Source organism: Bombus pyrosoma, linkage group LG1 (assembly GCF_014825855.1).
Source record: "Bombus pyrosoma isolate SC7728 linkage group LG1, ASM1482585v1, whole genome shotgun sequence".
Classification (NCBI taxonomy): domain Eukaryota; kingdom Metazoa; phylum Arthropoda; class Insecta; order Hymenoptera; family Apidae; genus Bombus; species Bombus pyrosoma.
In genome coordinates this window covers 12,308,666-12,333,467 of record NC_057770.1, presented here as the reverse complement: position 1 = coordinate 12,333,467, position 24,802 = coordinate 12,308,666, and the positions used below count along the sequence as shown (strand labels likewise).

The following is a 24,802-nucleotide window of genomic DNA, read 5'->3' as shown; positions in this document are numbered from 1 at the left end:
TCATGAATAGAAAACTGGATTATTTCTTTCACTGAAAGTTTTTTGAGCCACTAAATTCATATCTTGGACTATTGTGCGACGTAACAATATTTCTAAGCGTATTCTTGTATATGTACATAATGGAACTACAACGAACTTGTATCTCGGGATCAATGTACAATGTACAAACGGTGATGAAATGAAATAAAACACTTTTACCTTGAACACACTGATGGTCTTTTCCTGCCGCTTGACTATCGCTATTGCTATGCCTTCTCTCAAATCCTGTAAGCCTTTTTACAAGTAGAACAAAATCACAAATAAAGTCGACTTAAGCTTGAAGTCGAATAATCGAGAAATTCATGACAACACAGTGACTTGGGCGAGAAATTGGCGCACAAACTGCGCGAGCTCGAAGAGGAGAAGATGCAGCTAGAACGGGAACGCGCCCAGGAAGCGGCCTTACGTCGACAGGAAGAGACACTGAGGAAGAACGAGGACAACATACGCAAGCAGGAGGAGACATTGCGGAAACAACAGCAGGAGGAGACTGCGAGGCAACAGGAAGCGGCGAGGGCTGAAGCAGAGGCGAAGCGTGTCGAAGAGAAAAGACAAGAAGAGGAGTTGAGGGCGCAGGCGGAACAGCTCAGGATTCAAAATGAGATCCAGGAGGAGAGAAGAGTAGCTGATGCTCGTCGCATAGAAGAGAAACGTATCAGGGCCATGGAGAGCCAAATTCGTGAACAAGAGGTATGGGTCTTTACTTTCGTATTCTTTATATATATATGTCTTTTTTTGTTGGTGTTTTTATTATGTGGGTGCGGATGCTTTAGAATACTCGAGTTGGAATTAAGTTTGTGGTACGAGGTAGTTACATTTCCAGTTTCTAAAAGAAAATTTGTAGTTTTGTATCTTGCAATAATTTTGAAGTGTTGAGTATACATATACATACAGAGAATCCCGTTTGGCTGAATGAATTGAATAGGAGAAGAAAGTTTGACAGAACAAAATATGTATTTGTTCAGAAGAAGTGAAACATTGTGATAAATAACAAACTTGCGAAATCATTTTCTTCCAGAGATCTTCGATATGCTTTTCTTAAATTGGGCTACATATTATTTATATTATTTTTGAATGATCATGAGCTAGTGGCAATAGTTAGTTCCATGGTTGAAATTAAAGAATTACGATTTAATAATTTCAAAACATGTTTCCGCTCTCAATACTAGAATTTGCTAGTTCTTTTTACAGGAAACGATATTTTTTATCAAACGATGGAACCATATTTTATATTGAGAAAGGATATTTTTCATTGCGAAGAAACGCTAAATATTCTCACAAAGTCACTAAATAGCTGCATGCTGTAAATTAAGTATATCGCACTGTAAACGTTAACGGGACTATCGTTGATAATGATTCGCAGAACACGTCATTGGTTGGTGCTGGTTTGAACGACGAAGAAGACGAATTTGCTTCCGGGGTAAGGGAAACAGTATCTTTTGTAACTCTTGCCGTTTTTTCTCGATGCTTGCTTCTAACAAGAACAAGGCAATTTAGCAGAATTACAAATTTTATTTTCTAAGCTTCACGAAGTAAAGTAAAACGATGATTTGAAAGCGTACACATTTTGTAAAGGAGAATTCACGTTAATAACAAAATAATAATAAAAATAATGTAATAATAAATCATAATGTATTAATTAATTCTCTGAGTAGGAAGTCCTCAGAGTGGAAAGGGAGTTGCTGCAGTTAGAACAAGAAGAATTAAAGCGCCAACGAAACAACTTGGCGTATCGTGAACAAAAGCAGCTTAAATTAGCAGAACAATTGCAAGAACAATGGAAATCCTTGCAAGATGTCGCGCATACATCTGCGAACAATATCCAACAGTTCAAGAGTCAACCATCGGTGAATTATAGATCGTCGATGCCAAACCTTCAACTTCAAGACGTGCAAAGAAGAAGACCTCCGCCTCCTCCTATACCACCAGCCAAACCGCTGCGTTTAATAGAACAGAGGCAAAGGGACGTTACCATCAGGTAAATATCATCTAAAATTTAATTGTAATGTGTATCATTAAGAAAAGAATTATTTTATCTACTTACACTAGTTCTATAGAAAAGTTTTTATGTAAAACATTTTGAAAGTTCATTAACAATATGATTTGTAACCAATCTCAAAATGTATGTAAAAATTACAAGATAATAGTATTTCTAAAATGGTATTTTTAAAGATATATAGTTGCATTCTATTAGAGTGACAGGAACTTTACATCGAACAGGCTCAATTGTAGATAGTTCGCCAAATTGCAACAGTACATTGTTACGTCGGTGTTTGGAACAGATCGTAACTAACAGGAAATGCAAATTAGAGATAAAATATAGCACTACGAATCGTGTCACTTAATTTCCTGCAGAAACTTTACGCTTTGTTGCGTCTGATGTAACATTCGTCCGTCTGGACGATACGTCATTCCAATCTTTGCTTGCAGAGCAGTCATTCATAATCTTTGATCAGTTGATATCGCCTGTGCTTAACATAATTTTACAATAGAAGTTAAAGATTAAACGTAATAAAATTCAAGGTTAAAATAATATCTTAACGACATGCGATTAAATGTCGTACAAAGTTTCGGCACTTAAACAGATTTTATAAATTTGAAAGAACGAAAAGCAACGATAAAAACGAAGATCGAATGAAATAGTAATAGTTTGTGTGGATAACATTGTAAAATGAACAGGAGCAGCAGAATTCCGTCAGCAGATTCGATCCCTCAGCAAGTGGACGCTCCTTTGCGCCACAGTGCATCGGTTACGACGCTCGCGAGCCATGCTGGTCAACAGATGAGCAGGCAAACGTTGCAAGCTCTTAGTGCAGTTCCTCGACCACGAATCGTTCAAGGCGATCAATGGGTTCAACGAAGGAAGAGCGACGTGCCACGAGGCGCTCACGATTTGAATTACCAGCACTGGCTTATTCAGGTAAATATTTTATGACATCTCACAAGAGACAATTAAGATATAACACGAATAATTTTCACAATTTCATCAAGTCATACATCAAATCGTTTATTATATCAAATTTAAAAAAAAACATTTACACCTGATGATATTAATAATATAAAATAGGGGAAACGCAAAAGTATAATGCAAAATTACACATATTTACACACGGAACTAATATGAAAAGTTTATGTTTGTCGATTTTCTGATTTTTATGTTTCCTAGTGATTAGATAGAAGTATTTTAATATGAAGTACTTAAGGAAGGGAATACTCTAATAGATTCAAAGATATAAGCTTTTGAAAATAAATGATAAATCCATCATGTTTTGCAGGAAACAAATAATGTCAATTTAACTTAATTGATATTAACCTGCATAATAAATGTTATTAATCTCAAATTTAAATGGTATGATGCATAGGAAGCAGAACAAAGAAGGATTAGTGAAAAGAATCAACGATCGCCACCGCGGAAACCTCAAATGCACGTAACAGGGACGTCGGTTCCTTATCCTATGGCTCCTACCAGGTCAGACAGTAAACCATTACCTGACTCTATCATACAAACCCTTACGCAAAGAGTGCAGAACAGAGCGCAGGAGAAACCTCTTCCTCCAAGAAGAAGGTTAATATTGAAACAAAGAAATTTCTCATAAATTTGTCATAACTTTTAGGAATTATTTATTCAATTCGCTTTGAATTTTTATAGATTAGAACATAGTACCAGCCAGGAGCATCTCTCTGCATTGCAACATCAATCGCAGCAACATGTTATGCAACCTCAAAAACCTCAGCAACCGCCTGCGATAAATAACGAGAATCAGGAGAAAATGTTAAGCGTCAGTGGAAAAAAGAAATGCTCGCATTGTGGAGATGAATTAGGTGCGTAAAGAAAAATGCGTTATAGAATATAATATTTGACAGAAAAATCTGTCAATCTTCTCTCCACATTCTTAACTCAGTTTAAAGTCATTGTTATAATATACTAATTTAAATCGTTTGGAAAATGAAATGAGATGACTAATTTTGAATCACCAGGTCGAGGCGCTGCGATGATTATCGAAAGCTTGCGGCTGTTCTATCACATGGAATGTTTCAAATGCTGCGTGTGTCATGTTCGACTCGGTGACGGATTAATGGGAACAGACGTGCGCGTTAGGAATCAAAAGCTTCACTGCCATAACTGCTACTCCAGTGACGACGGTATCCACATTTAGCTTACCCTATTTATACCTATGATTAAAATTAGGTAAACGTCAATGATTCCCAGCCAACGAATCTTTTTTTTTTTTATTAGTAAACGGATATACGTAAAAGTTATTTTTCAGAACAATCTTGGTAAAAAGATTATAGATTATAAAGTATGCATTTAAGTAAAGAATTTTTATACAACAAGTTTATTTTCTACATTCTATTAGCTTGCAATATTTTGTTCTTTCTTTCGTTTTCAATCTTACTATCTTATAATAAAAACTATGTTATATTTGTTATTATATTTATCATAAAAATTATCTTATATATATTATTATAAAATGTTTCAGGTGTCAAGTTCAGTTGCGTGTGAAACCAAAACCAAACAGTAGTTAATGGGACCACATTGACTAACTTGAATATAGCATCGTTCAGCTATATTTTATAAGTTATAGTTGATCATTTAGCTACCGGTGATACGCGACCGCGGCACCAACTCTTTTCTGTACATAAAAGTCTGACAAACGGTACGAGCGAGAAGCAAAATGGACGTGGAGTCTTCCTCTTACGTAAGATATTCCTACGTGCGCTTTAATTAAAAAAAAAAATGGAATCAAGATTCTTTTTCACGTAACACGCCGATTTCTTTTCAATCGACTAACCATTAGGACGTACAGACAGCAATATGTAAATAAACGTGTATTTATGTAATTAGCATAATAATAGGGAAATAAAATTCAGTGAATTGAGAAATCGCAAAAATGACAGCTGTCGGCACATTGAAAAAAAAATGTGTCGATTTTGTGTGGATTTAGCGAAATATCGGCGAACGATTCATATGTATATTTTTGTAATATAGATATTCCGTGTGGTATTTATGAGAGAAAATCCCTTTGATGTGTGACGGCTATAATACGAAACTCACCTCCTCCCCTCCTTTTTCTAATCCTTTGAGATACTTGTCTCTTATTTTGTTCACTGTTTTTTTTTTTCTCTCTAATTTTTCTTCTAAATGCTTACAAATCAATAGATGATTTCAATCAAATGGAATAACACAAGCCTCTGTGTTTCACAAGCGATCATTTAGATTCTAGTTAATTATTATGGTAGTACAGCGCCATTAACTGTAAAGCTGCATAACGAGATGCAATTAGGCTCGAGTTTTGTGTTCTTTCTTTCCCTTCACTGTGACGAAATAACAAACAAAAGATATTAAAGATGCTCGATGCGTCGCGCGACTCGACGACGATTACTTTTTGTTACCCCTTTGATCAATAATAGTCGTCGTGTGCAACCGTCATATCGCATCGCATACGCATCCTTGCTATTGTGAAATATTGTATGATATGTGTCTCGTGTTATTGCGAACATGTAATTTTATATTATTGAGAATAAATGTTTATTATAGCGATGAAGTTGGTTATCTTACTTCGATTTCCTGTCGCTTCAATACATCCTGCTTAAAAATCACTGAATTAATTATACGGTAGTTTAACCGTCTGATTGTGGCGAATAAAAAGGTACGCAAACATGGTGGATCTTTTCCTGTGATGAAAATTTTCGATGATCCAACATCAGTCTATATTTAGAGCCTTTGATGCTCGTAAAAGAACTAGCAGAGACTATAGCTAATCAGATAAAAAGAGAGTCTGCTGACGTCGAAAAATAAGAGGCTAAGGGTCATCGAACGTTTTAAATTTCTGAAAGATACATTCCTGATGAACTCTTTACTTCCTCGTGTGAACTTTATTAAAAACTTTCATAGCTGGTTTTATCATAAGTAATTACTATAGTAAAGTTAATAGATGTCAAAGAATTTGTTCATTCAACGTTAATAAATTCCTTTCATCTAAAATAAAGTTCTTGGTAAAAATATTAGTTAAAATATTTACATAAAGAAAAAGTTAATCATGTATGAATCATAAGTTTTCTAAACTATTTGTAATTAAAGAGATGAAGTAAAAATAGAAGTTTGAAAACAGTAATGTTCTTTTATCTACTGACCTATTCCTTGAATTCCTTGAACTTAGCAGTTTCGACTGTAATAAAAACTGGGATATATTTTATAGATGATCCATGAATTTACTTTCCATCTTTTTCATCTTTATTTTTTTAAATCCAGGAGAAAGACGCGAAGAGCGAATTTATTATAATAAATAGATTTCGACACTGGTCTCTTGTCTACTTACAATGTACATATCAAGCTCTGAGACTTCAGAAATGTATTTATTGATAGAAATCAACTTCTGAAATTTTAACAAATTCCTCTGTCTAAGACACAATTTAGCAAAACAAGGATATTCTCGATTTTGAATTATATCTAACATTATATGCATGTTTTTACAGCAAAAGTTCCAAGAATTCGCACAACACTTTCCATTCGACAAACTTTCACTCAACTCTCTCGCATGTGTTGAAACACACAAGAAACATCGTCAACATCACGACTATGAAAATTAGAGGCATAGATTGACGAGTACAGTCTCACAAACAGAATAGAGTATAATGCACGTGCACACGGTAGCTAGATATCCATTTCGCCGCACCCTGCTTCCTTGGAAAAGATTAATTCTAGGTTGAATTGTGTAACAGCGTGAAAAGCCGAAAAGGCGTCGAAGAGAGACGGATCGGTTGCTGGAACTGCGTTGCAGCTCGTCACGGGGAATTGAATAACGGGGAATTCAGTAACTAGAGTAACATCCCTCAATAGTCGAACGTGTGCACGTTCATCACACGGGGATAAATCGCGATGACACGAGTTTCACGTTTCAGCAATTTTGATAAATCGTACGTCCTGTTCCCAGTCGTGTTATAGAATTATAGAAGACAGACAATTGAGCGCACCGGTTTGAAGGTCTGTAGCTTTGATAATTGCTTTTGTCGATAGGTTGGATCAAAGAAAGAAATTTGGGGTGGAAAACGAATTTAACCCATTACAGGCCGAGCAATATATGTATATAGCTTACCATAATGTTATAAACACTTCAAATTCATTAAATTTCATAAAGTCGTAGAATATAGGTAGAGAGATAGATAGAGATGAAAAAAATACTAAGCGAGTGCTTGGAATTCCTTTTCATAGCTATAATGTCAGGAAGCAGAAATCGATAATGTAAATTGATTGAAAATAAAATTGCAAATGGAGTATGCTAAAATTATTTCAATTGAAATTTTGCATAACATTCTTATTTTTGTTCATTTTATGTTGGCTCGGTTTTAAAACACCTGATTCATATTTTAAAATGATCTATAAATTCTGTTTCACGTCATCCCATTGAAACAGATTCAACGTGATCTTGAGATTTAACAAAATGTTCTGCAAGGATATATAAGAAGATTAGTGTAGAAAATTATTAGAAAACAGTTAGAAGAATCTATTAATAAAAATTAAAATACAAGTTAATTTCGAAATTCTGATAGTCTTTTGATACCGTTACAAGATATTCAGATGTGAGACACGTTTTTATCCTCAGTTCGTTAAACACATACAATAGATATTCCGAACTGGAGCGTAACACTTCTAACTGCTTAGATCTTTGTCGACCATAAAATTTACCCGTTGAATAGATAATCAATTCGCTACAATACTCGCACGCAACCGTAAATCATTCAAGTTCTTTCCTGTAACTTACAAAACCTTACGATCTTCCACGATATAAGGATTGTCCTTAATTTTCTCAAAACTATGATTTCTATCGTTTCTTCTTTGCCATAGACGAACAGCACGCGAAGTCTAGATTAAGGAATAAGAAGTCTCCGCTCTAGAAACACCGAGCAATTTCATAGTAATTTTCGACTTTGTCAATGCTAGAAAAATACCAAACGATCATCACTCGTCGAAAAACAGACTGCTTTTAGTAATCTGATTTCCTACAAAACTATCTAACTTGACGAATCATCTTTTCAATGTAGTTAATTTGAATATTTTCTATTAACAGACGCACATCTATTTCGGTATGCTACACATTAGATAGCGATCGGGAACAAAATTACTTTTTCGATAGAATCGGTGGAATAGTTCAACCTTTAGGCAACGAATATTTCGCGAGCTAGTTTGAATTATAGGTGGTAGATTCATTAAATGTCAAAGTGTGTGCTGTCCATCATCACAAGAAACATAACTGTGTCAACTTAAGCGACGTAGTTCCTCTATTTCTGTTTTATTTTTCATTATTCGTCACTCCACGAATGCGGTATGAACGAACAAATATTTATGTTAAAAGAGCAATTCCAGGAATGTATGTGGAGAATAGGTGCGTGTAGAGTTTTGACATATATCGACATTATATTTTGATGAAGAGTATAATATGATTGTAAAAAACCAGAGTTGCTAGATTATCGTATCTTTCACTTGTGATCTTCATACAAATAATATTAGGACTAGCATTACAAAATTCTTAGAATTCCTAGAAAGATTTCCAGACACGCTTAAAAAAAACAGAAAAAGATTGTGAATGCACTTGGCAGAAAATCCTTTAAACAATATAGTGTGAATTCTTAGAAAAATGAACATAACTTCTTAAACTGGTTTTTGAATCATTAGCAGCTAATATACATTGCTCTAATTGAATCGCGTTTCCACAAGAAAAAGCGTGGAGGGTGATGCGAAATTGGTAAATCAGAATCCGCCGGAAGAGAACAACGCAAAAGTATCGAGTAAATAAAATAACGATACCTTCATCCCAGACAGGCCCTATGTAACTATGTAGCTTTGAACTTTGATCATCGATAATCTAGTTGAAACTTTTGCAGAAAAAGTAGCGGTCGTTCGCCGTGTTACATGCATATATGTTTCACTCCAACCACAACCATTGTTACATGTCAGGAAACTATGGCATGTCCTATAGCGGTTGACGAGGTTCCAGAGACCAGACTTGGTTGCATTTTAAAGGTAACGTTATCTAGTTATGACACATAATGCGCACATTATACAACAATCATTAATTTTATATTCCACATATTCATTGACATATATTTAGCAAACTATTTCTACCTTTCTATTTATTTTCCATTATTTTCTAGGAATATAGAATGTACGTTTACATGTGCAGGTTACATATAAAAAATCGTTATATCATTATCATGGTGACGTGGGTGTTGATAGATATTATGTAATGATAATATAAATTTATACTTACGTATCAGTCGTAGATTGTGATTCATAAAAGCGTAGAAATAATTTATATCATTTTATTTTAACTTCAAGTTTGAAAGATTCTCCAAAAAGACTGTGAAATTTAAATAATTTGATTGAAACCCGGAGAACCGTAAATATGTCAGTTTGATTGGTTTTTCCTATGATAACAGCGAAAATTCCTAGATATTTTATTTCATGGTTTCGACAGCACGATATGGAGCGAGGCATACGATACTCATTCGGAAATTTTTTTTAAGCGAAGATTGCAATCCGAATCCTGAACGTTCAGCTAAAGTCTATTGCGCAACAAATTCCTTCAAATTCTCGATCACTACACTCCAGTAGATTTTGTGACACGAAATTGTGTTCATACTTTTACATAGAAAATGAGAAAGTGCATTCATGAATTATATAAGAAAATATAGGGTTTCATTTTAGAAAATATCAATGACTTTGAAACTTCGTATAAAAGCGATTTGAAGAAGAATTTTTCCCATCGTTATATGTGCTCCTTGAAATAGTGTAACCTCGTCTTGAGAAATTTTTTCATAGAAGAGCAAATAAAGCATGTACCTAGATGTTCTGTTTCTCATCATGAAGAGTTTGATGATAATACAAGTAAAATGTTACAAGCAAATTATAAGTCATTTGGTTATTCTATATGACGTAAAATTCTCACTTGTCAATTCATTGATATTATTAGTCAGCAAATTATTGCGCAAGAATAATTTTAATAACACATATAATTTTCTTTCTTTTTCCTAATCAAGATATCAAAATAAATTGCTTAAACGAAATGTCTCGCGTGACATGAAACGTATTAGTAGATAAAATGAAACGAAAGTAAACGGATACGAAAATGTGTCTATTCAATGAGACATTGTTATCTGGACGAATGGCGTCGTCGGCGGTGTCTCGTTTACAGAATTTCGCGAGGAGCTGACAAAAGATCTTTCGTTTCGTTGAGCTCGCATTTTGGCCGCGTGTCCCGTTTTTAATTTAGTCTACTTCGAATTGCTGACCACCGCTGACTACCCCGTCTACCAATAGGCCGGCGTCATATCCAGTATTATCCGACGTAGGTTCGCGGAGCAGAGACGGCTCAGTCGTATGATAAACGCGGAGGCACCTAGGTAGGAGGCGAGCTCTGGTGCGTCTGCACATCCATCGACGCCGGTGAATCGTGCACTACGCGAACAATGTGCCCGTGGACCTCGTGAAACGGAACCGCGACCACAGTTGTTCAATTGACGCTCTACTGTTGCGAAACCCGTAGGTCTGTGTCGATCGGCTACTACCGCGTTTTTGTTTTGAATCCCGATCACCGTGAGATCCACCAGGTGAAACTTGCTTCCGAGATCCGCTATTTGTTATCCGGACGTTCAGACAGGTGAGACGTTTGTATTGTGCGTGGGATTTCGTTATATGTAATTGTTTTATCAAATCATTGGTTTATCACCTATACAATAATTTCAATCGTTCAGAAGCTACATTAATCAACTTTATAGACTGGAAAGCAAAAGAAGGTGATGACGTTACAAATGTAACTACTTTGAAAATTTACTTTCGAATTTGTTATTATGTGTGTATGTGCCATTTTCTTCGAATAAATGAACTCATGGAAGTAAGTAATTTGTTTCTCGAGAATTGAACACTGATCATATAAGTATATGTACATATAATGAAATTGAGAAATTGACATTGACAATATGACAGAAGAGTTGTTCGAATTTCTTAACTCGTGACTCTGCACTTCATGTCAAGAAATAAAATTTGCTTCGTATTATCGTGAGATTAGTCATTCTTGTCAAGAATGCAGAATTGTTTAAACCTTTGACTCTTTTTAAGCTTTGAAATATAATTCCTTTGAAATGTTCATGTTAATTCTCTGAATTATCATATACACGGTCGAGTGTTTCGAACGATCATCGCGTGCGTAGCTTCTTGTACCAAGATTATCTAAGTATAATATAACTCATAACTGTTTGTCTTGGATGTTATGAATATCAGTCGTCAATGTATTATAGTATCTATCCCCTACTAAGAAACGTAGAATTGAGATCTAACATTTTCGAATTGCTTGAATTGTAACAAAAGATTTGCGTAAAAAATTTGTTCATCAGATTCAGGTTCACCTCGAGGAAAAGTGAGTGTTGCAAAACTGGAAAGTGAATTTTTTATGTAGAAAAACACGTACAATTTCGAGATCGAATGTAACGAGTGAAACGTTCCCAGCATTTTGTAATCGTTAGTTTCGTAAATTCAGTAAATTAGTTAAATAAATTTTATTTTCCAAGAATACCAAGTAAAGAAATATTGACATTAACCAACGTTTTTAATTTATTTTTATACTATGACTAATTTATGTTACATTAGTGATAGCATATCGAGTGGTACACAATCCGTACTATTATTTCTTTATCCTCGTAATTGGACATTACCAGACCGGAAACACCGTTAGTTTTCTATTCATTAAACTACAAACAGAAGTGTTTTTCACGATACTCCCACAAAAATAAAAAATTCAATAAACTATAATCAATTTCGACGATTTTCCTATTTATATTTTCCATCAATCGATGGTCTGTTTCGCCGATTCAACGAAGCATAAAATGAATTGGGAACTATATTTATACTTTTTTATTTGTCGAACACTAACAGTACGTTTATAACCATCTGGAATCACGTAAGGTCTCAATGGCTTTTTGTGGGTGTAAATTTCTTCGTATTATTCACGCTTGTTTTTCATTCGACCTGTTGTTTTAACTTTTAACAGACCGAGACTACCGCTAATTCTGAACCGTACTATTCTCCGTTATATTTTACGTTTAGTCCCATACTCATCTTTATTTTATCCTCTCTCAATCTTTATATTGTTTAAACGTAATAAAAAATTTATCTAGAAATTACAAAACTTATATTAAATTAAGATAAATTAAATACTTCAGATTTTTAATGATCTACACTTTACTCTTTTCTCCTACGTTCCAAATTAAACTAACAATTTTCACAAACCCATTTTTCATATCCTATGTCCTGTAACATCATAAATTCCAAATAAACTAAAGGAACATAGTTTTGAGCGAAAAAATATATTTTTCCCACGAAAGGTGAAATGCAGCCCTCGAATTGTTCACAAAAAGGTCGTTACTATCCACAAATAAAGTTTGTTTTCCTCGGTCATGTCAGTTGTAAATTACAGTACAGAGGAGACAGAATTACCATAGGAGGATCAATCATCGTTAGATTCTCAAATGTTTACAGTGTTTATTATGAAATTCCATTGTATTTTAATATCATTCTACGTAGACGTATCGTGTATTACGGTATAAACATTTTAATTGTTTTCCTCATTCGAGGAAAAATAATTGAACTTGTCTACTTACACTAATAAAATTTGTTTTCTTAAATTATCAAGGTAATCAAGGGAATAGAATTATTACAAGAGGATGAGTCTTCGTTGGATTCACGAAAACTTAGAAGCACCAACATGCGATGAGGAATGCAGCGACATTGATGACAGTTGCAGCGACGACAGCTACGATTCCGATCTATCAATCTGCGAGGAGAAAGGGCCGGGGAACGAAAAGGAGATCAATGGAGATCGCAGGAGGAAAAGGGAGACCAGGAGACATCCGACCACTACAGTGAAGTTCGACGAGAACGGGTATTTGCCGATAATTACGAGCTGTCGATAGCCGAGAATAAGATCGAATCTTCGTTACGTTGTATAGACATTAATCGAGTTACAATTCGATGGTAAACTTTAATTATTAGCTGACTTTGTTCAAAGAAAATTCCTAATTAAAGTATCGTCTACTATTAAAGCTAATCTCTTATAAATTATTATGTTTTGTAGAAACATGAAAATTAGAAATTCTCTGCAAGTACATAATTTAATAATTGATCACAAATTACAGTGATCTTATTCATGAAACAAAATTAGAATAAGAACAAGATTTAAAAAAAAATTGGTGTTTGTAATTGCTGCACTATATTGTTTTTCTATATTAAGTTTTATTTCTATTTTATGAACAAGATTTTAAAATATTAGTGCTTGCAGTTGCTACATTGTATTACGAAATTTTCTAAAATTCTTTAATATCGCTACTCTAAATTTTCTCTTCTTCGCGATTTAACGAAACTGATCGACCAAAATCGTACATTTCTGCTCGATTATCCGCATTAACGTAACAATTTGTACAGCGATGCATGAATTTTTGACATTGATGAAAGGGTTGATGCATATTTTACAGCGGATTCTTCTGCGAGCGGGTTGCAAACTAGCAACAATAAGTCTACAGACATAATTTCCTTTTAACGTCCATCTACAATAAACGTTCATTAATCACTTGAATCGATTAATTCTCCACCTAGCGTACTGCGAAGTTAACAGTTTAAAATTTCCTATTATTCATATTATGGCTTTCCCCTTCGATCGTTTTGGAACGTTTTCGGATCTCGAAGGTGAAATTAATCAGTTTATTGCGTGGAGAAGAGGGTCAGTGAATATTGTCACAAAGCTGTCTAATTCTTGTACCAAATGGAAGGATGATTATTACGGTAAACAAAAGTCAAGGGGATGTGGACGTTGTTGCACAAGAAACCGTAATGAGTTCATCGATCACCTAACGAGATTTATTTTCCGCTCCGTACCGTCGTAAAGTCGCTTTAAATTTATCAATCTTTCTGACGCTCTACTTTATAGATCGTTAAACGGGGATTAATTCAATAGTTAATTAAACGACGAGGTATTTTTATTAAAAACAATCTGTTGTTTGAAATACTATTACACGTGTTAGAATGTACGTATATGGTAAGGATATTCTTCTCATTGAACGAATGGCGCGAAATTCAACCATATAGCGCATATTATGATTTTCATTTGATAAAGATAGGTTTGTATTTAGGTTTGTGTTTATAAAGAAATTTAAGTTGAATTTTAACTTTAGTTTCAAATCTTCAAGTTCAATATTTTCGTGACACCACGTCAGTGTCACACGCTAGGTGACCCTTTACGTAAAGTTTATGAACTTGAAACTTTCTACCAAAAATCGCCGGCTACAGGTTGAAGTTACTAGTAAATTTATATGGACGGAAAAATATTAAGATTAACGAACGCAAATTATATGTATAGTAATATATTATTTTGTATCTGTTGAATTTGATGAGGTTTTATAAAAAAAATTGGAACGTAGGGGGTCAATCGAGATCTCTATATGCGATGATCTTAAATTGAATGATTCGGTAACCTAAAATAATTACGTAATAATCGCGTAAGATGATACGCGAAATCACTGTTTGAAGATGAGAACATGGTAGACCTTGAAATTAGAATATGCATGAAGAACTGTAGCAGACACCGTACAACATGATACGCGATATGTATTCATTGATCACTTGATTCGATTTACTTTCTGCTCTATATTGTTGCAGGGTCACTAGGTATAGGGAGTAGGTACGGTTCATGTTATATTATTACCAGTATTCGAGCACCGTGGCAACTGACGAACCGACCAGCCTGCAATTCCGCATGAATTGCATTAAAGCACACGCACGACGTGAAACGCAAAATTAGGATCGACGTTTATGACCGTGTGCGCTCGAGTTTCAACAAATAGATCATAGTACACATTCTACGTGTAATTAACGGGGGCGTGTTCGCGCAATGTCAAGACGTAATAATTTTTAAATTGATGAATTTTAAACGAAGAAACTATTTCATTTCATCGTGGGAGCAGTACGCTTAGAATTGTTGACCTATATTTCATTATTAGACAGTATTTTACATCTTTTTTTTATTTTTTGCATTAATTAGGATCATGCACAAATCATTCGCTGAATTTTATATTTTGCAATAACATATTGTAACTTTTGTATACACACACATTTTGAAATTCGTTTTACAGTTTCCTAATGCACTCATGATAATCGTGTTTCATCACTAATGAAATTTCAAAATGTTTTTTGTAACACGCATAATATATTCGTAAAATGTTCGAATACTTTTGTTAGCCACTGCATGTATAATCTACCCTAATTTCGTGATCCACTTTGTATTTTTCACGTTTCATTATTGGTACCATTAGCTTGATTATCATCGGTTGATGCATTGCTTGTCGAATAAAGTCTATTGGTATTGCGTTCCTTCCCCTCGAGCATCTGTTTAAAATTAACGGGGTTGGAAAACGTCTACGGTGTAACGAAGCACGCTTCATTCACGAAGCTTACTGACCTGAGAAGTCGATTGGCCCATTTTTCCAAACGTAGTGATATGTTATAAATATAGCGCGTTCCGAGGTGTTATTTCGCATTAAATCTGTTTCGTATGACAGCTTACCCTACTCTCGTCGCTATTGTTCCAATAGTCAAGAAGTGTCATCTTTTTCTCTTCGATATTATTTTCATTCGAAAAATAAGAAATGAATTTATATATCGAAACTTATTTATAATAAAGATATTAATAAATATTAACCGGGTCAATGAAATAGCACATGAAAGTTGTGTAAACGTAACATTATTGGAAAATATAAATAAATTATTTTACGTATCGTTTTGTCAAAATACAAAAATTAAAATACGTATTAAAATAATAGATTTTACAGAAACTATAAAAGTTAAAGATCCGAATAAAGCTCCGTGTCATAATAAAAAAAAGCTTACCTACCTTACCCATATTACCTACTATGAATATGTTAATTTCTGGAAACTTCGCAAGAGAGTGCATCTAGATAGAAGGAAGGACAGTGACTAAAAAATATTACAATGACTAAAAACTTCAAAGAAATTTCTATCTAGTGTCTCGAGGATCTCCTTGTCTAAGATTGACATTTAAAATTAAGTGTATATTTGTAGACTTGGTATTTACATTTATAGACGGCCGATGTGTATTTGGAGATTCTAAATATTGTATTCTCCTTTACAGAACTCCGCATTACATCACGGAATCGGTTAAACGACCGCCTTACGTAATATGGGATCCCAGGAAACCGGCACAAAATCCTGTGTACAATTGTTTGGTAATCAAATTGTTCTGTCGAACCGGATACCATCTTGCTGTTTCGAACTCTGGTCGTGTTCGAGGTTTGAGTGCCACAAACGAACCACATGGTAACTACAACGAAAAATAAAAATAAAAATTCTATATACTATAAAAACCTCATTGATTCACTTTATTATCATAATCATTAAAAACTGCAGTGTGAATGAAGAAAGCAGTCTTTTTAAATTTCTTCTTTCTACTAATTTCTAGCTTTGCTTCACATTATACCGGTATCATTTGGAGTGATTCGAATACAAAGTCTTGAAACTAGTCTTTATTTGGCTTTCAATAAGAAGGGACGTTTATATGGTGAGGTAAGGTCGCGGATTTTTATTACTAGGTGTAGTGAGTAAAATAATTAAATCTCTAGAAATTGGTTGAAAAGTTATTATGTTTCATTATTTTTATGTATCTTATAATGTAGAATTTGTATTTTTGAAATTAATGTAAATTTGTTTTGATTATATCAAATAATAAATATGATTTGAAATCTACGTGAATAATGATGGGGGGCTAGTCGTTTCAAATAATTGTTATTAATTTATTTCAGCTAAGCGCAAACAAAGATAACACAGAATGGGAGCAATGGAACGTCGGTTCCTACGATGCTTTTCGATCACGAAAATACGCGAATCAGGGATGGTGGATAGGAATAAAGAAAAACGGACGTGCAAAGCCAGGACCAAAAACAAGTTGGGGCCAAAAATCGATACAATTCCTAGCAATACGACAAGATTAATTTCTACGAATATTTTATATTTCTGTACTAAATTAATTCGTAACAATTATGTGAATCCTAAACAAAGAAAAAGACAGTAAATGTTACATTAAATCAATCATGATGCATCATAGCGAACTTTAAAAAATCTTTTTAACGAATTTATGTAATTTTTTACTAACAACGGAAATCACGTTCGACATCAAAAAATCAATTACACACTTTTTATGGGAAATAAATAATCTCGTTGCCTTCCAATAGAATATAATGTTTATTATAACACTATGTTACTCAACAATGAAATAATTTGAGATTGTGCATTCTGCTTGTGCCCTCCAACTGAAACTTCATCGCAAGTTGCAGTTTTAAAATGCAGTACATTTCTTTTTCTTTATTATTTTTTCCTTATCTTTTTTCTTTCTCAGTTGCAGTAGTAATCGTTGATCGAACATGCTGCAGGCAAAGTGTCGATCGTTTTCAATCAGTCAGTTAAATTAGTGATTAAAATGTACACTGTGCTCGCAGCATTTACACGAACGTTAATTTATATTAATATATTATATAATCATATGTAATATATATATACTATTATACTATACATTAGTATATAATATATATAATAATGTATATAATATATACTATATATATGTATACATAATATATATATATATATATATATATATATATATTTATATCTATATGTAATTGTATATATATAATTATTTCTTATCTCTTTTGTACATCTACATACATTGCATACACGTATGTCAAAACCCTTAAGCGAAAGCTCGAATTAAAAAATGTTGGTGTTTGATTAAATACGGTAACTACAAACATTTATAACCCTTGCATTCTTATTTATAAGTATCAAATACGCGAAAAAGCGATAACTAACTTTAACGATTGCGATTTAATACTGAAAACGAATCTTACACCAGAAAAAATCAAGAAACTGATACTTAATTATAAGTCTGGAATATTGTTTGATTTCAATCATTCAAATTGCACATTTCAATCTTTCATATAAACTTTCATACTTACAATAAGAGATTAGGTCATGACAACTGAGATTCTTCAAATACATACGACATTGCACGAAATACAAAATGGAATTCTTTGGTAGTAAGTAACAAATGCGTAAGCGTTTTTTAAGCAAAAAGCGTATGCGATGACTAAAAAAAGAAAAAATTGAACAATGAATTCCTCGACCTACGGATTTGGATCGTGAATTCGAAATTCAAATTCGATTCGAATATGCGCTTGAAGAAAAAACGGGCGAATTTTTGCTCACAAATGAGTTTCTCTATAAACAGTATGTACACGCATTAATGAAACGTGTAAATATGAAATAAGCAGAATATACTAAACAGACTATAAATAAACACTGTTTTGAGAATTCTTATATCTACAATAATTGTATCTTCTTCTCGTGAAATAAGGCAGTTATAAGTGTAAACGCGTGTACATACTCTTCATAGAGGATTAAAGATCACATTATTTTAAGATCCCTGTTTCTTCGATATTTGTTATCTAAGATGACAACGTGAATTCACTTCTTTTTGGTGTTGGGGCTCGTAGATTGAAAAACACTCGATGCTGACATTAAATTCTCAATATACTGGCTCAGCACTTGATTTTCACTTCTCAACTTCAGGTTTTCCTCCTTTACGCTATCTACTCTCTGGGATAAATCTGAGCAGTAAAAAGATATTTTAGAAAATCGTATTAAGTAAATTAAACGTAAATGTAAGAATTAAAGACCACATTCGAAATTTATTTACCATCTAACGTGTTCTGAAGTTCAAGCACTTGAGCAATCAACCTTGCCTTTTCTTCTTGCTCATCTGGGCTTATATCAGGATCTAAACCTACAGTCACATAATCTTGAGTGCTTAATGATATTTTGTGAAATAGTAGAGTGTAAACTATTTGAAACTTACTGTTAGGACTACAACTTCCATTTGTAAATGTAGATGGTATAGAATCCATGCTGTGTCCACTGCCAAGTGCATCAGATATGTGGCAGCTATTGTCCAAAATTTCTTCTTCGGGAATTATCACTGTATATAGAAACAATAATTCTAACTGTTATCTTGTATAATGCAAATATAACAGAAATTAAATTTTCTTAATCGCTTGGATGATAACAATTTCACAATTTTTATATATATATAATAAATAATAGAATTTTTCATATATGAACAGTACACGGATTGTGTGCCCCAAAAATTCCAGAAATACCTCGCATTTTATCAAGAATCAACACGTATGTAAATACTCGAAAATCAATTAGTTGCATTAGCCAATAAACTATACATTTAACAATTTACCACAATTTTATAAATTTTCTTGTCATTAGAACGTCGATTTAAAAGCTGAAGTAACGAGATTCCGTCTAAGGTCAGTGTTTAAATATTTCATGGAACGCTAAGAAAAAACTAAGGACAGGTTATAAAAAAGATGCGATGATTGGAATTAAGAGAATTGGGTCAAAGACATGGGCACGAGTTCCCTACCTTGTGGATCATCGTCTGCCAGCGGTATGCTGTTCATGTCATCCAGAAGCTTGTCTGTCATCGACGTGGACATCTTGACGCGTAGGATGCTCTACGAGAGAAATAACACACTTCCAGGCAAACCTGCGCGCAAGTACAACGTTTGACCCTTGAAGTTTATCGATTTCCACGGGAAACCCACACGAGACCGTTGCCACGTTTGTTGAAAAAGATACAAGATATGATCGATCGTTATGCCCTAAGTGACAAATCGTGCGATCGAAAAGTTTACTAACTAAATTCTTGAAAATATCGATTCAACTTCTAGATGATTCAACGACTTAATGTCATTTGACACTGCTCTTGCTCGCCATTTGCTTTCTTGATGACACCTACAGGCGCCGAGTCCTACTATTCTATGTGATAATACATGGATAATACCGTGGGAATTACCATCTGAATAAGGAAAATGGATTTTCATGTGTTTTCATTATTTTAGAAGGTATTATAAGAATATTTGCTTGGAAGAAATATTTTAAATGTTATTTTTTGATTATATATTGTGATATCATTGAGTTATTGATTATAAATAAAGTTTTATTGTAGAATGATCGTAAATGCTTGAGGGTTTCGATGTAAAATAGGAATCTATAAAGATTTTAGTAAGAGGATTTTATTAATATGATATTTTTATATTTAGAGCCTAGGTATATGTGGAAAAGATTGACTGAGAGAAGTAGAGTAATAATATAGCGCCCCTATAGTTCTATACAAACAACAAATGGACGAGAATACTACACTCCGAACTTTTCGACGGTAGATATGCTGATTAATTGAGACAGAAGAACATAGATTACAAATATGCATGAATAGACAGATGAATTGAAAATTAAAAATGCACTTTGAAAATTTAACAAAAACGTTCTGACTTCTAATTTTAAGATCGGATAATTACAGCAAGAGAAGTGTAAGCTCAAATTTCGAGGCTCAGCAATTGTGGCATCTTAGATTTCCTAATTGCATAATTATGAAACATAAACACATAATATAAGCTTGATCTACGATAATATGAGGTAGTGAAAATGTAGAATGTTCAGGTTTCAAGATTATTCTGTTATTACAGTTGACATTATTAATATACACTGAGGTAATACAAGTTTCTTGAGAGTTTATAATAATCCTCCATTTTATAGATTTCAACTGTTTTATTCCAAAATTGCAATTGTACTTTTTAAAATATCAAGACTACTTGTTTTAATGAAATATGATCACCATATTTTAAGAGATATAAGGAACAGATACAGGTAATGGTTCTCACTGCATATGATTCGATTTTTCTTTAAATTAGTTATCCTCTATACATTATACATTCTCTGTAACATAAATTTCATATTAAATAAAATATCACAATATTTACAAGAACAATTATTACTTTAATATTATATATATGTAGTTTTATTTTCAAAAGAACTGTAAATTTTCATTTTATAAAGAATCGAATGAGAATCACTTAAAGTCAGTAATAACAAGAAGCTGATCCAGTATTTCGTTTCCAAGAATTTTTGTGGGTCAACCGAATCATTCATTTTCGCGTATATGATGCGAATTTTGTATAGTAGTCTAGTATTGCGTGCAGTATGTATCTTCAAAGAATTTAAAGCCGAAGGATTCGGAGCTATCTTCGAAATGCAAAATGAACTGCATGATGTCCTCGAAAATATTGAGAATATTACAGTTACTTAATATATTACATAAAAGTTGTATTTATATTTCTGAAAACTACTAAATTCTTAAAAAACTCGAAATATTAGGCTAATTTTTTTTTATTGTTTTATATAGTTATTATTGTTTTTTAATTTTAAAATGTTTGTTTTAGAACATGCTGAATTTGTGACTTTTTTAAATAACTTTTTATAATTATACGATAGTTTTTGACGAATGATATCCGAAAATATTAGTTTTCAAGTATTGATTAACAATAAATAACTATATGTATTTTCTTCGTCCGTGATAATATAGCAACCTTCTTAATCCAATGATGGTACAAGCCTACAGAATCTACTGTCGGTATAAGAGTTTCTGAGAATACCTAAATTACTAAGAGTTGTTAATCTAAGAATAATTTATGGAATTTATAAATTTTATATAAATGTAAAGATACATCTTTATTCAACTGAATGAAAAGAACTAACTCAGTAAAAATTTTAACATGAAACTTTTACCAAAGCATGATGAAACACGTGACAGTTTTTATTGTGAACAGAGTTACTTAATATGTACCATTATTAATATTAATAATAATAAACTATTAACTATTATTAATAATAAGGCGCAGCACTCAGTCCTGAAAAACTGTTTTAAACTTTTTATTAAATCTCTATCGTACTTCAAATACAAATTAAATATCGAATCATATAAAATTATTTTTATTATAGTAAAATGTGTCTCTTCATAACATACGCATGTTGTATTTTAGTGCTATTAATAGACATTTACATTCAATATAGTTTATTTTGTTAGCACTTCGTGATCATTTTCAAACTTACGCACGACAGATGCAAATAACAATCATAAACCATAAATTCTGATTAAAAAACAAATTCATAAAATTAAAAAATTATTCGTATCTGCGTTGAAAGTATCTTTTCTAATATAACCGGGAAACCCTCGCATTCTTTCCTTCAATCCGGCACGTCTTTGAAGTTCACCGTCTAAATCCTACGAGGTCGAGCTGCCTTAAAAAGACAAGTTTCCTCCCTTTGACGTTGGATTTCACGCAAGGCTAAGTTATGCGAAGATGCTCCTTGTTTAAGCGCAAATTGGGTTTGCTCGACGCGAAGTAAGAACCCTCGCGGAGCACAAAGGTCCTCGTCCTTGAAATTAATTCGCAAAAGAGACAAAGGACTATTCGGTGGTCGTAGAGCGCCGTTCAAGCTTCACGGTTGACGAACTGTCGACACGCGCCAGGCAAATATTAGTCGACTGGAAGTGGCAGTAATTGGATAAATAGTTGTCAGACCGTGTCTTCCTCCCCCTAAAATAAATTTCTTGCAAAAGACGTCTAAATGAAGTCATGATTCATTCGAAACTTTACCTTCCTGCGCACCTGAATCTTCTACAAATAATAATACAGAACATATATTCACACCTTGAATGTATTGAATAATGAATTGAATATTGAAATGTGAATGAATCCTTTGTCGCGAAAGTACAAAGACAATTAAATGGAAATATTGATATTTCAGAAATTGCAAAAAACTTTCATTAAATATAGGAATATATTACATAATTAATTAATTTTATTTGAAAATAGGGATAATATTCATAAAACAATATTAAATGTCGTCTTGTCATTCCACCGTATACAATTTAAAGGAACTTACAAGACTTTGTTAAAGTATAATAAGTTGTAATATGTTTCGAGTTGTATCATTTTTGCAGCAAGGGGGTGTGTTATATTCTTTTATTAAATCACCACATCGTATCGAAACATTGAAGTTAATTTCCAACTTTAAAATCGGGGGTCGAAAAAATAGTTTACATTAAAAGTAGTTTGAATAAAACTGTAGGCTCGGATTTATAAATCTGGTCAGAGATCATCATTTCTTCTGATTCAACAGAATTGTGCAATTTATTTCATTATATTCGACACGCGTCGCGTTTGATCGATTTTAGTTAATCGCTCGGGGTTATATAGCAGAATTCCCAGCGTGCTGGACGCCGACGCACCTATTGATTTTACAGGAGAGGGAGGATGAGGGAGTGGAATAAGAGAGGACAAGGGGGTAAAGGTGGTCCGACAGTCTCCTCTGACCGATGCAGCTTCATTTCCCAGGAGCATTCACTTAGAAACATCTTTCCTACGTTTTATCTCGATCAATCGTCGAATAAATAACACGTTGCTTCGTAACTAATTATTCGAACATTGTGCAACTTCAACGACTAAAAAATTATTTCTTGTTTTCATATACACTTATTACATCCACATATTTTATTATAAATGATATAAATAAAAAAACGAAGTATAGTATTATATCTTATCATGATCTTCGAATTTTTGTGATTCAATCGAAGCTTTATTTCAGTAAGAAAAATGACCTTTTATATTTGAAAAGATTGTATCGTTAAATTGAAACGATAAATAACGCATATTAATAACGATTGATTGCAAATGCCCAAAAAGTCTAATAAAATTAAGTAATAATTTTGTGATAATTGTTACCACTGTTTGCAATAAGATCATATTACTATTTCAATACAATTAATCTTATTACTTCGGTATAAAAAGAGAATCAATGTGAATAACTTTAGGGTATATTTGAAAATTAGAAAAAAAATATCTAAAGAGTTGAACATGTATTACGAAATGATGTCAAGTACCTGGAAAAGTTTTACCTAAATTCTATAAATGATATGACATTTAATCTTGATATTATTTAAACCTCCAAATGATTCGATGGAGATCTTTTTTCAACGATATTGTAAAAAGGGAAGAAGCAGAATAATTCATATTCTGTGGTGAGTTTGAGCGAAGCTGAAAAAGGCGAGATTAAAGAAGGGAAAAACAAGGAGATCGAAGGGATGAATCGTCTGTTATTTGTGGATATCTCGAATGAAGTGGTCGTACCGGTCGAAGGCGAATACTTGGGTAATCCTCTGATATACGTGAGAAGAAAGCCAAATTTCTTAAACGTCAGCCAGCCTAGCAAATTCTAGAGTTCAAGCTGGACCGGGTAAAAAATTCGCGGGGATTTTTCCGCGTTCCTCTGCAAATCGTAGTAGACTGTCCCTATCGTGGATCATGAACTGAGCGAATGGGGTATCACTTTCTACATTTTTAAAATTTCAACATCTTTATATCATTCATATATATACTTACTGATTGTAAATTCATCTATCAACTCTAAATGAAATTTTAAATATATTATACAATATATAATATACAATTTAACTTATTTTTAGTACAAATCGTACGCCTGGAGAAACACATTCAATAGCATTGATTATAATAAAATATTTCAGTTAAACATCTACATTTAAATCTAAAAACTTATTTCTACAACATACCTTATCAATGTTAAAAAATTCTAGAAGTATTTGCATCCAAATTATGGGATGAAGTTGCCAATTAAAGAAAATTTTACCAAAACGTACGAATGAATTATAATTAGGACTCTCGAATATATTTGCCACTATACGATGAATTATAATTATTTGTTTGGCGTTTGTCAAACAAAAGA

The 24,802-nt window shown here is 33.1% G+C and overlaps 3 protein-coding genes across 9 annotated transcripts in view; 2 read left to right on the top strand and 1 right to left on the bottom strand.

Moving 5' to 3' along the window:
* LOC122570676 (uncharacterized protein CG43427) overlaps positions 1–5,585 on the top strand; it is a 157,728-nt gene extending 152,143 nt beyond the window's left edge. For 5 of the 6 annotated variants that reach the window (XM_043733305.1, XM_043733338.1, XM_043733327.1 and 2 more), the window contains 8 exons: positions 354–729; positions 1,403–1,459; positions 1,695–2,017; positions 2,719–2,959; positions 3,402–3,604; positions 3,689–3,861; positions 4,018–4,182; positions 4,521–5,585. In XM_043733305.1, coding sequence (XP_043589240.1) covers positions 354–729; positions 1,403–1,459; positions 1,695–2,017; positions 2,719–2,959; positions 3,402–3,604; positions 3,689–3,861; positions 4,018–4,182; positions 4,521–4,543 — 1,561 coding nt within the window. In that variant the 3' untranslated portion in view covers positions 4,544–5,585. The remainder of the gene's footprint in view (positions 1–353; positions 730–1,402; positions 1,460–1,694; positions 2,018–2,718; positions 2,960–3,401; positions 3,605–3,688; positions 3,862–4,017; positions 4,183–4,520) is intronic. The other variant, XM_043733348.1, reaches the window with a different exon arrangement.
* Positions 5,586–10,352: 4,767 nt separating this feature from the next.
* Positions 10,353–17,325, top strand: LOC122578022 (fibroblast growth factor 1-like). The gene is made up of 5 exons (XM_043749863.1): positions 10,353–10,697; positions 12,726–12,974; positions 16,233–16,417; positions 16,560–16,663; positions 16,900–17,325. Exons 2-5 carry the CDS (start codon positions 12,757–12,759, stop codon positions 17,086–17,088), a joined length of 696 nt encoding a protein of 231 aa, XP_043605798.1. The 5' UTR covers positions 10,353–10,697; positions 12,726–12,756; the 3' UTR covers positions 17,089–17,325.
* Positions 17,320–19,963, bottom strand: LOC122578026 (short coiled-coil protein B). Of its 2 annotated transcripts, XM_043749886.1 has the most exons (4): positions 19,584–19,957; positions 19,008–19,127; positions 18,849–18,935; positions 17,320–18,759 (listed from the first exon to the last, which is right to left on the bottom strand). In XM_043749886.1, the coding sequence occupies exons 1-4, from the start codon at positions 19,654–19,656 to the stop codon at positions 18,617–18,619; spliced, it is 423 nt and encodes a 140-aa protein (XP_043605821.1). In that variant the 5' UTR covers positions 19,657–19,957; the 3' UTR covers positions 17,320–18,616. The 2 variants fall into 2 exon arrangements, with proteins under 2 accessions (XP_043605821.1, XP_043605812.1); XM_043749877.1 differs by having other exon boundaries at positions 18,849–19,127; positions 19,584–19,963.
* Between the last annotated feature and the right edge of the window lie 4,839 nt (positions 19,964–24,802).

Coding starts and splice junctions, on each gene's coding strand:
- LOC122578022 (XM_043749863.1), top strand. CDS start 12,757: ATGAGTCTTCGTTGGATTCACGAAAACTTAGAAGCACCAACATGCGAT. Junction 12,975..16,232: donor GTGAAGTTCGACGAGAACGG/GTATTTGCCGAT, acceptor TCTCCTTTACAG/AACTCCGCATTACATCACGG. Junction 16,664..16,899: donor AGGGACGTTTATATGGTGAG/GTAAGGTCGCGG, acceptor AATTTATTTCAG/CTAAGCGCAAACAAAGATAA.
- LOC122578026 (XM_043749877.1), bottom strand. CDS start 19,656: ATGTCCACGTCGATGACAGACAAGCTTCTGGATGACATGAACAGCATA. Junction 19,128..19,583: donor GGCAGACGATGATCCACAAG/GTAGGGAACTCG, acceptor TTCTATATACAG/TGATAATTCCCGAAGAAGAA. Junction 18,760..18,848: donor ACTTCAGAACACGTTAGATG/GTAAATAAATTT, acceptor TTTACTGCTCAG/ATTTATCCCAGAGAGTAGAT.